Genomic DNA, 17,675 nt, shown 5'->3' with positions numbered 1-17,675 from the left:
ATTGGTTCTCTGTTCATAACTGGTCCATTCCCATCCTGTCCCTCCCCCACGATGGGTTATGTCCCTACTGCAGCCTGTTGTGACAGTGGGGTAAAGTGTGTAGGTACTCGTGTCATGCCAGCGTAGAAGAGTAGGCCAACATATCCTCGAGCAGTAGTGGCGAGTACAAGTAATTTCAGGGCTGCACCTGTAGTTTTGTTACCTATTCACCGGACACAATGCTCAGTCAATCAATTAACAGTTTAAACTGCGATTCTCATAAACTAATTGACTTCTGACTTCGCAAGGGAAGCCCCAAGGTGTGCCTAACAAACTCTTCCCCCCGCTGCTTTGGTGTGCAGACGTGGTGAAGGTGCAGCACCCGATGGCAGCGCCGTCGGGCTTGGGCCCCCACGGCCACCACCTGGGCGGCCCGCCGCCGCCTTCGCTGCTCGCGTCCCAGCCTCGGCTGCTGCCGCAGCGGCAGGGCTTCTCCTCCCACGGGCCGCCGCCATCGTCATCGTCATCGGCCTTCTCGGGGTCCCTGCCGCCCATGTACGCCCCGCAGCCCGTGCCGGTGGCCCTCGCCGGCGGGGCCCGTGGGGACCGGTGGCCCACGGCCGTGCAGCCACCGCCGCGCGGCTGCGCAGGAAGCGACGACGACCAGAGCGACTACCTGTGCCTCACGGAGTTTGAGACGGCCAAGCGCAGGTGCGGCAGAGTCCATTTCTCTTGCTCTGTCTGATTTGTTTTGCCCGTGTCTTACTGCATCCTGGGGTATAAGTGGTGATGAGAGTCACAACGATATTCTGTTTTTTTTATTTCCCCCCGATTTTATAATGGTTGTATCACCATCAGGTTACGAGACTAAAAATCCATCCGCATCTCTTGGAGAGCAGTGCAAACCCTTTGTGTGTTAGAGAACAGTCCATGGAAGTGGATATGACAGAGCTACCTCTGAGATCCCTTCTTCAACTGACCTCTGGTGCACACAGTAGAGGGCAGTACTTTCCCACCCGTGCAGAATATGAGAGTAACGTTCGTCACGCAACAGATGATGATATTATAATTCTCAGAGCTGGAATGTATACAAATTAAGTACAGAATAAATGTGATGTGATGTTATTTTGTGCAGCCATTGGTGACTGTGCTGAGACCATATAACCTTTGAAACTGGTTTAATCACAAGTAGCAGCCTAGATTGAAACCCAGGATCCCAGCAGCCTCTCTAAATAAACCAACGATAGCGTTGAGAGCAGTGTAGCAGGATAAGGAACGTTTCGTTGTCCAAGCTGAAGCTGACAGAGATCTAAAGCAATCTATCTCAATAACCGCAACTTGTTAAAAGATTTTAGTTGGGGCCTGAGGTGGCCAGGTGGCTCAGAGGGCTCATAATGTCCGTGTCAGATCAGAAACACTTACGGTTAAAATTGGGTTATTAACTGTGGTTGTTGGTTTATGGTCTCGGTCCAAACACCGAAAACCAAACAAAACCCTTTTTTTGAATTGACGTTGTCGCTTAATTCGCCTTGGCCCATGTTGATGGCTGAATGGTGTCAGTGTATCGGACGCGCGGTGGAGCACTTGCACGGTGGTCATCATACTACATCGTGAAACTAACAACTGGAAGTTTGATTCCTGGCCACAACTAAACATCAGTGGCGAGTGATATCTGAACTGATTCTGACCCTCCGATTCCACCACTCGCACGAACCAGCGTGATGAATTATGGGACTCCATGATCAACACGCCGTGGGAAGGCATTCATCCAGCAGTGTATTGACAAAAGGCTTTAATGAATACTGGTGTACAGGAGGTTGTGGTTTCGATCCCGACCCTGACGCCTGCTGTATATTTGGAGTCTGCGTCTTTCTCTCTCTCATCATCATCACGGTAGCTAGGATATGTTAACTACCTCGCCTGGTATACAGGATGTTGTGATTTCGATATTTGGAGTTTGCGTGTCTATACAGCTTACTGGACCTTACTTGGTAAAATAAAGCAGTTTCATTTGAGCTTTTATGTTATAGTGGATTATGGACAAAGAATTACAGAGAATGAAGGAGCCATAGTACAGTATGGGCTGCAACAATGTGAGCAGGAGTGACTCCAGAAGTCAGGATCTTGATTTATCCTGGAGGAATCCGATGAGCTATGAAGCTCTTTTCCACAGATATCCAGGAGGTCATTCCGTTAGCCTGCTTCGAAGGCTCATTCCCCGAGTCGATGCCATCCACTGCTGGCTGAAGTCATTTCACGACGAGATTTATTTTACCCCCATGACTCAAGTCATACACACATTATTATCAAGGTTCATCACAAAGCAAAACATCTGTTTATTTCATGTTCGTCACGCATCTGTGAAGTTGATGTTTTTACCTGTTTTGCTTTGTAGTGGGCATTGCTTGCAGTTTGCTGCACAAGGTTATCTCAAAGTGTATCCAACACACGTCGTACATTCCCAGCTTTGTAAAAAACACGTGGCAGGGAACTTTTCGCTGTCTCAAGTTGAAACGTGGTGATGCTCGAAATCAATTTTAACTCAATTACCACAGCTCAGATCATTCGGGTTTAGCTCACCAAATGTGTTTGATGAGCCGAATCTTTTTAATATTAGGACATGTTTGGATGACTTTTTCATTTAAGAAATTTGGAGTTACAAGCGTATTACTAATCCTTGACATTTTGGTTGAGGCTGTTAAGACCATAACATGGCAATGGAATTAATTGCAATGTTTACATATTTTTTTACAATATAATTGAGTAATTGAGTTATTCCTGAACCATATAATTTACGACCCAATTCTCCTAAATTATTCATTAGTGTGTCACTAATTGTAATGAGTTTAACGAATTGTAATAAGTGCAATGATTTGGGGAAGCCCCACCACTTTCTATTCTGCCTCTTCCCAGGCTTTGCTGCCTGTGATCTTGTGAGTGCTGAATTCGCTCATAAACATTCAGTCAAATTCTTACTACAGGAGAGTATTTTCCAAAACTCTACTGCGTACATTTTCCTGAATTCAATAGGGACAAATAGGCATTATTTAGACAGGTAGCGATGCTTTGATGCATCGATTAAATACAAACGAGACAGTGGAAGTTGGAGAAAAATTCTTTAAATTTAAATTTTCAACTTTATGGGGGCGGTGGTGTTATGGCGGTGAATTATCAGCTTAGCATTAACCCTACGTAAACACCCAAGCATTAATCCCATAATCACAGGCCTGACGAATGCGCCAATTGGTTTTAATTGTGTAACTTGGTTTAATTAATGTTCATGGCTGGTTGGTGGCTACAGTGGTGCAGACAAACACAAATGTCATCTGCATTTTTTTTGTTCATGCAGTTATCCAGCATTTTGTAACTTTTTGTTGAATCTGAGATGTGCGTCATCAATGCTCGAGGCCAAGGGCCTCATTGTACGATCGCTCGTTAGCGGAGAAAACCTGCCTCGTTGCATCGCGCGATAAGGCAACATAATTGAGAGCTGCGCTAATGACTTTAATTAGCACATTAACGCGTCATCGCCATTCCGGTGGATTTACACAAATTAAATTCTACACAAGAGCTGTACGCGCCGAGTTTATTTAAGTGCATTTCCTTTTTTTCAATTTCACATGTGAGTGGTGCATTTAATATCAATTTTTTCACATACAATTATTTCATATGCACATATTTTAACAAGTTCATCTGAGTGCACTCTGCTACATTTTACGTGTAATTATTTTGCATTTCATTTGATACATTATCACAACTGCTTGCAATGCAAATTATTTCAAGTCTTTATTACAAATTATTAAACATTCATTGGACATCATATTTTAAAGGGAAATTTGCCCTACTTTCATTACCTGTTTTACTTTCTGCACAGCGACTCTGAACGGAATGTAATTCATCATCCCCCTGTACGCGGCTTAAACTTTGGCTGATTATATGCAGCGATTTCTTTTCATTTGCTGTCAAACTGCATGTTTTGTTGAGTAAGTCTTTGCCCGTATAACCCCCTCGAAATGAATCAGCGTCGCACGTGCCAATCCGGATGGGGCGTCAGATAGTGAGGAGGAGGAGGAAGAGGAGGAAGACGATTACCTTCTGCTGGAAGATTTTGTAACCAAAACCCCCGAGGGGCAAGCAGAGTGAGTTGCGAGGTTGCCGCTGGCTTGTGGCTCGCTTCCGTGTCGCCGTCCAACTGGTGTTCGCTCGCTTCACAATCCGTGGGCTTTCATAAAACTCGACGATTTACCAGGGCCTCCGGAAAAACCTGGGTTACTAACTAGCTGCAATCTTAATTTGTAGCTTTCGTGACTGCAGGAATTACTCTTTGGTTCTTTCGGTAAAGTCACGTATAAAGATAAAATAATAAATTAAATAATAGCATACGACGTTTCGATTGCAACACAAGCAATCATCATCAGGTATAAAAGAAATAGCAACAAAAATCTAACCAGAAAACTATAGACAGACATATAAGCAGACAGATATCACAAAGTGTGCCGATGTGTGTTCTCTCTCTACGTATCTTTGTGATATCTGTCTGCTTATATGTCTGTCTATAGTTTTCTGGTTAGATTTTTGTTGCTATTTCTTTTATACCTGATGATGATTGCTTGTGTTGCAATCGAAACGTCGTATGCTATTATTTAATTTATTATTTTATCTTTATACGTGACTTTACCAAAAGAATCAAAAAGAGTAACTGGCTGCAGTTTGTGGTGGGGAGCGTGTTGCCTTGTTTGCACTCAGGAAATTGTTTAATTTTAAGGATTCCATAATTGGTTCCCTAAGGTCTGTTGCGTTTTTTGGGTTGTGCCGCATGTTTCTTGCCACGTTGTCACTCCATGTACTGGGAGCTTCTTCAGGAATTGAGATGCTCCCAGCACCTGAAGCGAAACGTCAGGCATCGTGCCCAAACAATACGTGGCATTTTTCGATTTTAAGCTTTCGTGACTGCAGGGATTCATACTCTTAGGTTTTTTCGGTAAAGTCACGTAGGTAAAAATAAAGAATAAAAATAAATAATAGAAATAATATTTTTTCTAATAAATAATAAAAATAATAATATTATTTCCATTATTTTATTATTATTATTTATTTTTACCTACGTGACTTTACCGAAAAAAGCTAAGGATAAACTGCATCTTGAGTCCCTACCCATGAGATCTTCACTCAAAACGGCTCTAGAGGAATGTTTCGATTTAAAGTTTTCGTGACTGCACGAATTCATCTTCTTGGTTCTTTCGGTAAAGTCACGTAGAAGGGCAATAATAAAATAATAAAAATAAAACATAATAAAATAATTCTCACGACGTTTCGGCCACAATGCAAGCAGCCATCCTCAGGTGAAGAACAGGTCTGTCTGAGGATGATCCTCAGGTGAAGAACAGGTCTGTCTTCACTTGAGGATGGCTGCTTGCGTTGTGGCCGAAACGTCGTGAGAATTATTTTATTATGTAAATGTTTTATTATTTTATTATTTCCCTTGTACGTGACTTTACCAAAAGAACCAAGAAGATGAATATGTGGCATGACCCAAAAACGCATCGGAAAATCTATAAAGACAGCACGACCACGAAAACCCACTTGGTATGTCATGTTATTTGATTTTGGAGTGTGCTCTCTAAATTTACAAGCTGCTTTTTGTTGTTGTGTGTGCAGCCTTGCCATCCGTGTCTCAGTGCAAACGCTTCCCGGCCGCTTGACGGGAAAACACGCTACCAGCCTCAAATGCAGACTTGTTTTTCTATATCCCGGTGGCCTTCAAGCGTGTGTTTGTCCCTCGTCCGCTGCCTGCTGATGGTGTTGCGCTGTTGTTTCAGCGGTGGTTTCCGGCTAAGCCGATCTGACTCGTGGTGTCACTGGCTCCAGCTTCATCGTTATTTGCAGTCTTTTTCTGACCAATCTTTGTTCCTCGTTTGGTCTCTTTCAATTCCTGGTTGTTGCTGATGTTGCTTCTCTCATTTAATAGCTGTGTGGTTGGTTCTTTACGTGGAGTTGTGAAAGTATTTGTAAAATGGTGTCGTTAAAAGGCCAGCCCCCTCCAATGAGTAAACACAACTATTGTGACCTTGATAAAAAAAAGTGTTTAAATTATTCATTATTTTCCATTTCAAACCTATTTCCTAAAATTGCATTTAACATTGAAATGTTTAATTATAATGGTGTGTTATGAGTAACGTGTGTCCATCACAAAGTCATTATAATTAGACATCTGTTTGAACTGTGGTCGATTGTTGGGATAGCAAGTTTTTGGCAAAATAATTAATAGCTTGAGTGACCTTCAAAACAACTACAGCCGAGATTTTGCCGGCCACCTTGGGACTCTGAAATCCCGATACAATGTCTGCCTCCAATACCTTGGTGGACTTGCGGGGAGGGTTAGACGGATGAAAAAAGTACGATAATACCTTATCGCTGTCCAGCGTGTGTTATCGACCTCGCTCAAAGCGAAGTCTAATTTCTTGTTCTTTTAATTATTTATATTTTTACATTCATGGACACTCTGTAAATTTCAAGTGCATCACGAACTGTTCTTGTTGTTGTACATTTCTTCAAGTCTTTTTTTTTTTATCCCCCCACAGAATATGAACACGAGTATAGACCCGGGGGATGGCTGGGAATTTTAACGAGCAAAGGCGAAGGAACTAAACTGTTTCCATTATCGCGTGGTCCTGCAAACCTTAGGGGGGTGAGGTGGGGTGGGGGGGGGCAGCTCAATGTCCAATTGTCACCCCCGTTCAAAGCTGTACACTTCACTGGAGGTGATCAATGCGCACATTTGCTCACTGCGCCCTGCCAGCTTAGCCACCTAGATGGGGGTGAATTTATTCCATGGACTACTGCATTCTATTCCTGGGGTCGTGATGTGAAATGAGCACTCCCCTTCGTTCATAGGCTGATGGTATATTCACTAATCCGTGAATAAAAAAATAAAGCAAATAATCACCATAATTGATAGATGTAAAAACAAACAATACACGGCAGGTTCAGTTTATTCACCGGGCATGCGAAAGAGCAAACAGTCGTAGCAGAACCGCCCTGAGGTTATCAGGCAGGGGAATTTCTGTGATGGAAACAGTTTAACTCTGTCGAGGCACTGGTGGCCGTCATGGACAAAGTTCCATATCGTACGATCAGTGGGGAGAAATGGAGTGCAATTGTGGGAGAAAAATGTTGCTGTTTCTCTCCACCATCAAACAAACAAGGGCTCGAGCCAAGATCAGATTTTGTCTTTCAACCGTTTTCAGAACACTTTCTGGAATTTTTTAAAAACAAGCGCCTTAGAGTTTTGTGGCTCACAGTGCAGTCTGTGTGTGCCCCCCGCCCCCCCCCCCCCCCCCATACTTTTGCACGCCAAAGCCGCGCGTGCTCGGAGCAGCAGTGGAAGGGCTGCTCGGAGACCGACTGCAATGACAACGTGGCGTCCCACCACTCGGCCGCCTCCTTCTCCTCCAACGGCGTGGGGCCTCTGTCGCGCTTCCACACCCCCCCGCCGCGCCCGCCCAAGTCCACGTCCTCCTCGTCCTCCTCGTCGGGCTACTCGTCCGACCCGCGGGGCCACAGGGTGGCGTCGGACGGAGACGCCTTCCCGTCGGTGGCCCCGGCGCTGCCGATGGGCACCGCGACTCAGAGGAGCCACACCATCTCCGTGATGGAGAACATGCGCGCGCACCGTGCCGGTGGCAACCGCGGTGAGACTCGAAGCCTTGTTCGCAATCATAATAATGATAGTCGAGGAGATTTCTTCGAGCACAGGGCACTCACAAATGCCCTCTCTATTTCACAGACGTGTAAATTTTGGCAGTAGGGGTGCAATGTTGCGACGTGGTTTTACCCAATTGTGTAATTAGAAAAATTGCCAAATTTACACCATGACGACGGCATATATGGCCAACTCTTTTTTTGAATGACGTCACGGTATTCTTAAAGCCCACTATGAAGCGGACGGCGCGTAGTATTCATGGTTACTGAATATACCCGCAATTAAAAGGAAGTTCCAACCTTTATTATGAAGTACCAATTTGTTGGATGTCAAAAGTGTTCACTCCATGGAGACTGGCCCCTGCCATGGGAACGTGGAATAATTTTCAAGAGTGCCAGTGGAAATGAACACTGCTCAATTTCGTATTTGACTAGCAAGTAAGTTTGAATTGACGAGCATGGGGAGCACTTCATTCGACAGCGATTAGCCAAAGTGAAGTAAATTATTACTGTCATCATCGTCGTAGTCGTTGTCATCATGAAATAACACTTGCCAATGAATTGTGTTTCAGATCTGTTGCCCAGAGACGTCACCACATTTGCCGACCCAGCTGAGGTCGGTGATGAAACAGCGGCACAAGCACACTTCGTTTCACATGCAGCTCTCGGACACCGGAGTATCCAGCAGCGATATTCACATCGCCCACCCCCCCATCCCCCCCTCCCTCGCAGGGTAAATATCCGGCAGACGACGACTCGGACTCGGAGGACAACTACGTGGCGATGAGCGGGAGCTCGCCCACTCCTCCCCGCACCTCCCGCGACAACGGGGTCGCCCCCTCGCCCCTGCTCGCCGCTCCGCTGCTCGACTCGCCGCACGACAACTACATCCCCATGAGCCCCGGGCTGGGGGAGGTGAGCGCGTCGCTGGGCGCGAAGGTCCCTCCGCCGGTGCACACGGCCTTTCGCTCCGCGACGCCGTCCTCCTCCTCCTCGTCCTCGTCGTCGTCCGCGGGCTCGTCGGCCTCGCTCCCTCCCGGCCTCTCCTCCACGCTCCCTCGCCGGGTGCCGCCCCCGCCGACGGCGCTGCCCCAGCGTCCCGCTTCCACGATCCCGAACCAACGCACGGCGACCCCTCCGGCTCACGTGCAGCAGCAGCAGCAGCAGCAGTCGCCGTTGGGCAGGAATTCCCCGTCGCTGAAGCACCATCCCCGGACCACGCCGACGATGACGCCGCCCCTCCAGCTGCGGCCACTGCCCAGCATCGTCCCCAGTCCCCAGCAGCAGAGGGCGGCCAGCTCGTCGAGTCCCGTGCTCTCCATGCAGCGGCCGCCCGTCAACCGCGAGCTCAAGCCCGACAGGAAAGGTGACTTGCTTGGACGACCGCCGGAGTACGCTGGTGGCAGCCGCCGCTTGGTTTGCGCGACGAAACGTGCACTTCGGTTACGTAGATTGTTTTGCTGCTGTAGATTTCCACAACATGAGCCACTTTGTTGAGCTATCATTTGTGGCCTGGTCGCTTCTGAAACAGAAGCTAATAGCTCAGTGGGCTAGACCTTTGGTAAGATAAAAATAGTTTCGTTTTATTTGTATACTTTGTTAAGTGATTTGCTTACTTTTCCCATACTTTGCACTCCAATCATGTTTTGTAGTGTTTGTTGTTGTAACATTTTGACCTGTCCCTACTGGACATTGTGAAAAAGAGCTTTATAGCCTATCGAATTCCTCCAGTATTTGCAACGTTGGTGATGCGTATGGCTTAACCTGCTGATCCACACTGTGGGGAGCTGAAGTGGGCACTTTGTTCAGTCAATTATTTGGAGCAGTTTAACGCCTCGTCGTTATGTCTGGAGCTCTAGCTATGGTGGTGATACCATGGTTGGATAATTTAAATTACTTTTGAAAATAATTGTATACTCGTAAATGCTCTGGGGATTTTCACTCTTAAAAGTTGAGAAACGTTATTTCTTACATTTTCTGTATCTTTTACAGTTACTTATTTAATCAGCACGGCCAATCTTTTATTAACACGTTTCATTCATCATGTTGCACCCACACAGACTTTAACAAAAGGAGCTGTTCACGGAGACTCGAGAGTGATTGTGTTATAAATATTCACACGCATCAATTCCAGATATCTTATGCATGCATCGGACTGAGCTTCGGCATGCAATATTCAATGCATCGCAGCTTTCATTCATCAACATCTCTTGGGATGAAAGAAGTTGTAACGCTCGTTACAGTGCCCTGTGTCTTCTATGTTGCAGTCAAGCCTCCGCCTGTGGATCTGCCAGATCTGTGCATGGTGGCTCCAATTCACTCCCCGGAATCCAAGAGCTTTTCTCGGCCAGAGTACGTTCAACGACGCTGATTCCCGATCGGCACATTGTTATGATAACAATGATGATTAGTACATTTACTCTTCATTCTTATATTTTTATAGTCTAGGGCTATCGATAAGATGCTAACTTACGCACGGGTATTGTCAACCAGTAGGGGGTGATGTTATGTTCTTTTACCCAATTGTTTAATGAGGTAATTTGTGGGTCATTATTAAATTAGCTAAATTTTGACCGTGACGCAAGCACACGTGACTTAGTATTTTCGAATTATGTCATGGGATCATTGACGTCGACTATGAAGTCAGATAATTTTTGTGTGGTTAATATGCCTGCAATGTGCTCAAATCATGAAGCTCCACAACAAAAGCAAAACCTGAAGACGGAAGCTTGTGTTGCCTCCGAAACGTCGTGATTTTATTTTATTTTACTTTTATTAATTTTAATTTTTTACCTACGTGACTTTACCGAAAAAACCTAAGAATATAAAAAAGCAAAACGCTCTACTGCTCGGCCATAGTACATGTGTGTGTGTGTCTGCTCGGAGCGTCCTGGAGATGACGCGTTTCCTGGAAGCTCCTGCATGAATGTGCGTGTGCGACGTGTGCTTGCGTGTTCAACGCATGTCTGTGCGTGCGTGTGGGGAGCAGTGGCATTGCGGTTAGCGCGCTGCGCTACGAACCTGGTGACCCGAGTTTGATTCTCGCTCACGGCCAACACCAGTGATGATTATCTGAACCGGTCTTGGGCCTCCCTTAGGTCGACTCAGCCTCAAATAAGTACCTGGTGCGGTGTGTAAACATTGCCACTTGGGGAGACAAAGGCGGCCGCGCGTGGTGTTGGCCACCCCCACCCCCTCCCTCGTGTGACGCGCCAGCCTTAATAGGTGCTCGTTAACAGCACTTGCCGCGCCAGTCCGTCAAGGCTATACGGGGGGATCTTTATGTTTGTTTGTGTGTTGTGGTGCACGCGCGTTTTTTCGAGCAGCACGTTCCGCTTCTCCTCGAGCCCGCGGCCGCGGCCGCCCTCCACCCACAGCACCACGTCCAGCTCGGACTCGCAGGACAGCGAGGAGAACTACGTGCCCATGCGACCAAACCAGCCGTCGGATACCATGCCCAGCGCGGTAATGCCCAGCGCACTGACAACGACGAAGATCCCTCAGTTATAGCCTTCACAGACTGTCGGGGCAAGTGCTGCTAGCGAGCACCTATAAAGGCCGGAACGGCACACGAGGGGGGTGGGTGACCAGCACCACGCCGTTGTCTCCCCAGTGGCGATGTTTACACACCGCAGCAGGTACGCATTTGAGGCTGAGTCGACCTAGGGGAGCCCCAGGACCGGTTAAGATAATCGTCACCGGTATTGGCCGTGAGCGGGAATCGAACTCGGGTCACTGGATTCGTAGCGAGGCATGCTCAACCGCACACTTACAAACGCACGTCACCCACGCACTCCGATGCTATATTATCATCATCAGCTGAGATGTATTCACTGCTGAATGAAGGCCTCTCTCCAATCTGTCGCCATCTCTCACGGTGTCACAATGCAACAATCCACCTGGCACCTGGACACGAGCGAATTTCATCACTCCTCCTTCCACGTGGATGTCATGGTCAGGCACATTCGCTCCTTTGACTGCCATTCTGTAATTAGTCTTGGCCACCAACCATTGTCCCATCTAGTGACGTGTCCTACACAAGGCCACTTCCTTGATTATACGCTCCTCGTTCTGTCTCTCTTGCATTCGTGTTGCTCGTGTGCATACATACACAAACTGGAAAAATGTTTGTGAGGTTATTTTTGGTGCATCATGCGAAAATAGAAGATCATGCAAACATTTCTCCTTCATAAGGCACTCGCCTACAATGGAAGGAGGCAAATGTAGGAGGGAGAACAGCAAGTAGATTTATTCGCTGCTATTATTGTTATTGTCCACTTTTGTTTAGGATTTATCAAGGAACTTTGGTTTCCTCCAGCATGTGAAAATACTAAAGCATGGTATACTTAATAAATAGTACTATCCTTATAATCCTGCCATTATTTAAAATACAATAATTTCAGATGAGTGGCATTTTTACAATTGGGTGGGGGGGGGGGGAATATTCAGCAAAAATCCGTGAGAGAATGTGCAAAATACTCTTTTGTTCTTTCGGTAAAGTCACGTAGGTATAAAATAAAATAAATCGTGACGTTTCGATCGCAACACAATCAATCATCATACCTACGTGACTTTCCCGAAAGAACCAAAGAGTATGGATTCCTGCAGTCATGAAAGCTTCGAATCTAGAACATGCAAAATGTCACCTGTGGCATTAATACTGACAGTTGAAAATCGCTGTCCTGCAAAGAACCCAGCGAGAGACCCTCATTGAGGTTTAATGAGTGCGTAATATTAAGCGCCCACTTTGGTTCCTACAGTACGGCCAAAACCTTGCAGTTCGTCGCATTCAAGTCCCCCCCCCACCCCCTCGGTCGTGATGCTGCTATATTGCTTCGCTGAAGGCCGAGCACTGGGGAATTTTGGCACGGCATAATGTTTGCAATCATCGATGGCTCACGTGCAGTGTAACATTTCGTTCAAAGAAAATTGGGGATTTTTTTTTTTATGGGCAGTGCGTCCGTGGAGACGGTTAAGTGGTGAGAGTGTGTCCAATTGTGATCTCTCGGCATCGATTTGTTTGCTGTAAAAGTGAAGAACACTGCCGCCACTGCTGCTCTGCGTTAATGCTCCAATTTGCCAGCAAAGCACACAATGCAGTGTTGATTTAGTCTGACATGCGTGTGTCTTTGCATTTGATTGTTGTGTCGGACAGGGTTCCAAGGCTGCAGTGGTGTGTGCTCCTCCAACTGATGGAATTGCTCCCTGTTCCGGAATGAAGAAGGTGGAATACCTGGCCTTGGACCTACAGCGAAGCACGTCACCTAATCCTCCACGCAAGGTAAGGGGGATGGAGTCATGGCGGAGTGGTTAGCAGAATTGCGCTACGAACTTGCATCCGGATTTTGAATCTTGGATATGTGTGATATTTTAACTGGTCCTGGCTCCCCCATTCACTAGTTTGCACTGATCAGCATGGTGAAGTGTGGTCAAAAAATCCCCCACAAATGGCATGGAGAGGCCTTCATCTAGTAGCGTATTGGATGTACGTATTTTGAACCTCTTTTGCACCATACGTAGCCAACCGTGCTCATTGGAGGTGTGGGGGAAGGACAAATAATTACACACAAAAAAGCAGTTCTAAAGAAATAAGTTTTCAATCTAGATTGAAAAGTGCATAGCTCCAGTTGCTTCCTAATATCGGAAGAGGGTTTCAGACGGCCGCAGAAGCGCACCTGAAAGCGCGCAATGCAGTGACCGTCTTTGTTCGATAGCTAGCCAAAAAATGTACAAAGGGCTGTGATTTTTTTTTATATTGTAAAGCCAGCCATAGCAGCATCCCTTTCGAAGACATCTGGCCAGCATAAAAGATTAGGCCGAGATATCCTCCATAGAGAGTCTCTTCTGCCAGTAATTGTGTGAGCAAGTATTGCAGGCTGCACCCTTTACCTTTAACCTCTTTGCCACAGCAGTACGAGCCTATAATCTGGTTCTTGGATGCTCGGTGGTGGAATCGAGCTCCGCGTTTGTCCATCGTCGCGGTTCAACCTGCGTTCACGCTCGCCTTCGCGTTCCCCGCAGCAAAAGTCGACGGTGATGGTGGCCGTGGTGCCCTCCGAGAGCCGCGTCGACTACGTGGAGGTGGACCAGGAGAAGACACGGGCGCTGCAGAGCACGCGCCAGGCCTGGACCGACGTGCGGCAGTCGTCCGAGTCGGAGACGCCCGCCAAAGCGTTCTCCAGCAAGTAGCATGTGCCGACGGTGAAGGCCAGCCCGCAGCCGTGTGGTTTCTTGCCTTCTCCTACTTCAACTTGGAAACTAACAGCACTGCCGTTTGTAGAAGAGGGCGAGGAAGCTTGGGAAGAGGGCGGCAGTGGCAGGACGTACAGCTGAGCGAGCGAGAGAGAAGGCCGATCAGAGCTGAAAGTTGTGGCCTTGCCTTAAAGACTACGCGTTGTCCATGAGGCTATGAATGGTGGTGTCTGACCTGAGTTTAGAGCCACTTGCTCTGCGTTGTTCAGATGTGTTGTCCTGGTGTTTGGGAGGCTGAGGAAAAGAGTCCTTGGACTTGAACTTTAATACGGAGGTCGTTTTTCCTTCGAAGGACTTTTACAGTAAGTCAACTGGCCTGACATCGCACACAAGCCTTGGTCTACAGAGGCAAAGACAACAAATCAATGCCCAAGAGGTAACTTTCTCACGCAGACATACTGTTTAAAAAAAAATCCACTCGTGGTTATATAATTTAGTTATTTACGGTTTTAAAGTGCGAAAATATACTCATCCCAATGGAAAGAATCGACCTCGTGTTGACCATCGGAGATATAACTGGTACCGTGAGTATTTTTTTTTCTTTACTCATACTTTAGATTGGTAGGTTTTATTCTGCACTTGAACTAAACAATTAAACCTGCACGCTGAGTCCTGGTTTTAAACTAACCACTGCCAAGTATTCTCCAACCAGATATGTGTAGCCTGATCCACCCTGTCCCTCTCCTCTCGCGAATCCTAACGAAGTCAGCTAAATAGACAATACAAATAATACAATTCGAAGACGATGAGTAGATGCTCCGCGTTGTTGTTCCGTCCTCCTGAGGAGTGGGCGACTCCACAACAGCCGAGCACCCAAGAGGTTCGTGAATTGGCAAAACTTTATTTCAAAGTGTTCTTCCGAAGGGCATTAAAATTGCGTATCCGCAATAATGACCAGACATGCCCTCCACGTCACAACACCGCAGCTCAATCTCTCAGAACGGAATTCGCCAAAATTTTAATTGGGGGTGTGCCCTGTACTCTGCAGCGCACGTGGGGCTTTGATTACTTACCCGTACCCGTACCCGGCCGCACCAGGGTCGCAAACGGTTACCCGTACCCGGCCGGGTAGGGTACGGGTATCGGGTACCCGGTTGCGACCTTTGGTCCTAATCCCCTGAACACCATTGACTTCCCTTAAAATAAAAGAACGCACCTGGCTTACTCCCCTAGCTATGACAGCTGTGAAATATAATACAAAATAGGTTCCCATATGGTGTAGAGTGCACAATTATACGTGCGATTGATTACAGGTAAGCCTACACCGGCTACATATGCAAAAGGCGTTGTCATATTCTTTTTGCAACTTTTATTTTGGAACTCATTTTTATTCGCGCATCGGGAACAGATTGTGGAATAAAAGTAAAGGGGGGGAAAATAATTTGTTTTTTAATTGATGGTTGAATATCTTTGGTCGTTGTGACGTGTTAGTAATTATTAAATAATAGCAATGCATTTACTTAAGGGTGCCTCAATTTTACAGACTTTAGCAGTGCCCGACAACACACGACGGTTATTGTTTTTGCTACTCAATGAAGGTTAAAATGCCCTTTATGTAACTATCACTCTTCCATTATGGCATGGTAAACGTGTGTGCATTGCGTAGACGTTTAGGGGAATATTTTTCATTTTATATGAATCTGCCCCCCCCCCTGTTTTCTATGAGAAAAGTTTGAAGATTGTGGATTTTTTTTTGTAACCTCCATGCGGTTTGTTATCCCCCGAGTTGAGACATGATGGTGCCGTAGTAGCAAACGCGAAGTATTGGAGTGGAGATTAATTATTTGTTGAATTGTCTTTATGTTGAGGCAACTATCATAAGGCAATGCCAGTCACGTGTTGGCTATACATTCGCTAACGATGTTTTTTTTTTCTGATTGCTAATTAAAGTGTTTCTGTGCGTTTTGTTTGTTTCAAAGTGGACAACTCCAAAAAGCTATTTTGTGTAACTACATACCCAGTCACTATTTAAATAGAGACCCAGGTACATCTAAAGGGATATGCGATGCATAATTTAAAACAGGTTCATGAGGTATAGATCGATTTATCAGACTTACGAACGAGTTCGGTTCCAGAGGTCTGTTCGTATGTCGATTTGTTCGTAAGTCCAACTTTACTCCTGTCGATTCCAAACATGTTGAACAGCATGTACGCTAAACACGGGGAATGGCTTTAAAAGTTGTATAATCTCTTGTAGATGCCACCAGTTCTTCATGTTTTTGCAGATGTAGACGCCACTGGTTCTTCATGTGGCATCTACATGACATACGGGACAGGTTTGTTCGTATCTATGAAAGTTCGTAAGTCCAATATTCATAAGTAGAGGAGACCCTGTACAGGCACTGTGGACCCCACCTGTTCCCTTTGTGTGGTATACAGCGTTGCCCCCTCGCATTTGTGGGCTTTGGGTGCTCCGGTTTCCTCCCACATTAAAAAAAAACCTCATGAATTGGCTGATAACACCTTCATATATAAAGGACCGCAGAGCTTGGGGTGGAGGGAATTTGGCAGCGCCTCGGGAGTCGTTATCTTCTGTCGCGAGTGAGCAAACATTGTGCAGCGTGTTATAACTCGAAATTATGAATGTGGTGAATATCAGCTTGACATTGATTGTTGATATTTAACCACATTCAAATATTTCATATTAAAAGGAAAAGATAAAAAAGTGAAAGTGAAAGCACAGCCTCTTAAGCACTAAACATGTCTTTTTACACTTACAGTTTTGTGGGAAATGTCACGACTCACGCATGTTACAACGTTGAAGGTTTACAGTTTTTAGATCATGCTACTTGTGATACAAGATTAGTGGTCGTGTGAGTCCTGGGTGTCGTATGAATTATACACGTGTTTCCTCTCACTCCTGTGTTCATAACTGTGTACAAGCGGCCTGCAGTGCCAGTGGCATAGAGGGCTGCAACTTAAATACTAAACGTTCGTGACGATAGCGCAGGACTGATAATGGTGGCTTGTAGAGCATTACAGGTAAAGTCGAAATTTAATTCTTTCATGATGGACAGACTAATCTGAATTCTGGTAGGAGTCACTATACGCTTTAACTAAGTTTCTTATTTGGTGCTCTGCTTTAACCTTTGGCTTCTCCACACTTATCTGGCCCCATGCCCACAAATCCCTCCTTTATTTCCTCCCCACATCCCAGTCTTCGGCAATCTTCTTTGTTCGTGTTCCCTTCCATTCTTCATTCGACGACGTCTTCATCAACCCCCGTGCCATCGGGAGATTGCGAGGGCACGGGTTGAATGCAAGGGCACCTCAGATGGGTACGGTTGGACACGTACGGTGCGAAAGAAGTTCAACATAGTACATACATACGTCGAATGCTGTTCTTCTTTCTCCTTCCGAGGAACTTCCATTGTTCTTTTTGTTGATGTCATTCAAGATCTCTTAATTGATCATCTTCTCTGTCCAGCTCACTCTCTGCATCCATATCCACAACAGAATGCACGAAACGAGTTTTGAAGTGTTTTCTCTGCAACATAAAACTGGAATCACGATTTCTTATTCTTCGTCCGGGCAGGGTGCTAACGTTTATAAGCCACAAAAGGCACACACGTGACCTTACCAAGACAACGCTCTCTCCAAATCTACTGCAGCATGACTCTGCAGATGTGTAGGGTGCGGTGTACGGTAGTTAACCAGCGGTTTGAGCTGCCGGTGTATGAAGTTTGCTTTTGGTGCAGTTTGCAAATGTTTTGTTGTTAAGGGAACTTACTTTTCTGTCCAGA

The 17,675-nt window shown here is 46.1% G+C and overlaps 1 protein-coding gene across 2 annotated transcripts in view; it reads left to right on the top strand.

The window, feature by feature from the left end:
• GAB1 (GRB2 associated binding protein 1) overlaps nucleotides 1-15,026 on the top strand; it is a 110,543-nt gene extending 95,517 nt beyond the window's left edge. Inside the window, exons 4-12 of one of the 2 annotated variants that reach the window (XM_078863032.1) lie at nucleotides 342-690; nucleotides 4,002-4,118; nucleotides 7,339-7,670; nucleotides 8,253-8,296; nucleotides 8,413-9,046; nucleotides 9,948-10,032; nucleotides 11,007-11,145; nucleotides 12,836-12,961; nucleotides 13,702-15,026. In XM_078863032.1, the coding sequence (XP_078719158.1) occupies nucleotides 342-690; nucleotides 4,002-4,118; nucleotides 7,339-7,670; nucleotides 8,253-8,296; nucleotides 8,413-9,046; nucleotides 9,948-10,032; nucleotides 11,007-11,145; nucleotides 12,836-12,961; nucleotides 13,702-13,869 (1,994 nt within the window). In that variant the 3' untranslated portion in view covers nucleotides 13,870-15,026. The remainder of the gene's footprint in view (nucleotides 1-341; nucleotides 691-4,001; nucleotides 4,119-7,338; nucleotides 7,671-8,252; nucleotides 8,297-8,412; nucleotides 9,047-9,947; nucleotides 10,033-11,006; nucleotides 11,146-12,835; nucleotides 12,962-13,701) is intronic. The other variant, XM_078863033.1, reaches the window with a different exon arrangement.
• The last annotated feature ends 2,649 nt before the right edge of the window (nucleotides 15,027-17,675 follow it).

The sequence above is a fragment of the Lampetra fluviatilis genome, chromosome 15 (genome assembly GCF_964198595.1).
Source record: "Lampetra fluviatilis chromosome 15, kcLamFluv1.1, whole genome shotgun sequence".
Classification (NCBI taxonomy): Eukaryota; Metazoa; Chordata; class Hyperoartia; order Petromyzontiformes; family Petromyzontidae; genus Lampetra; species Lampetra fluviatilis.
This window is presented reverse-complemented; position numbering and strand designations above follow the sequence as displayed.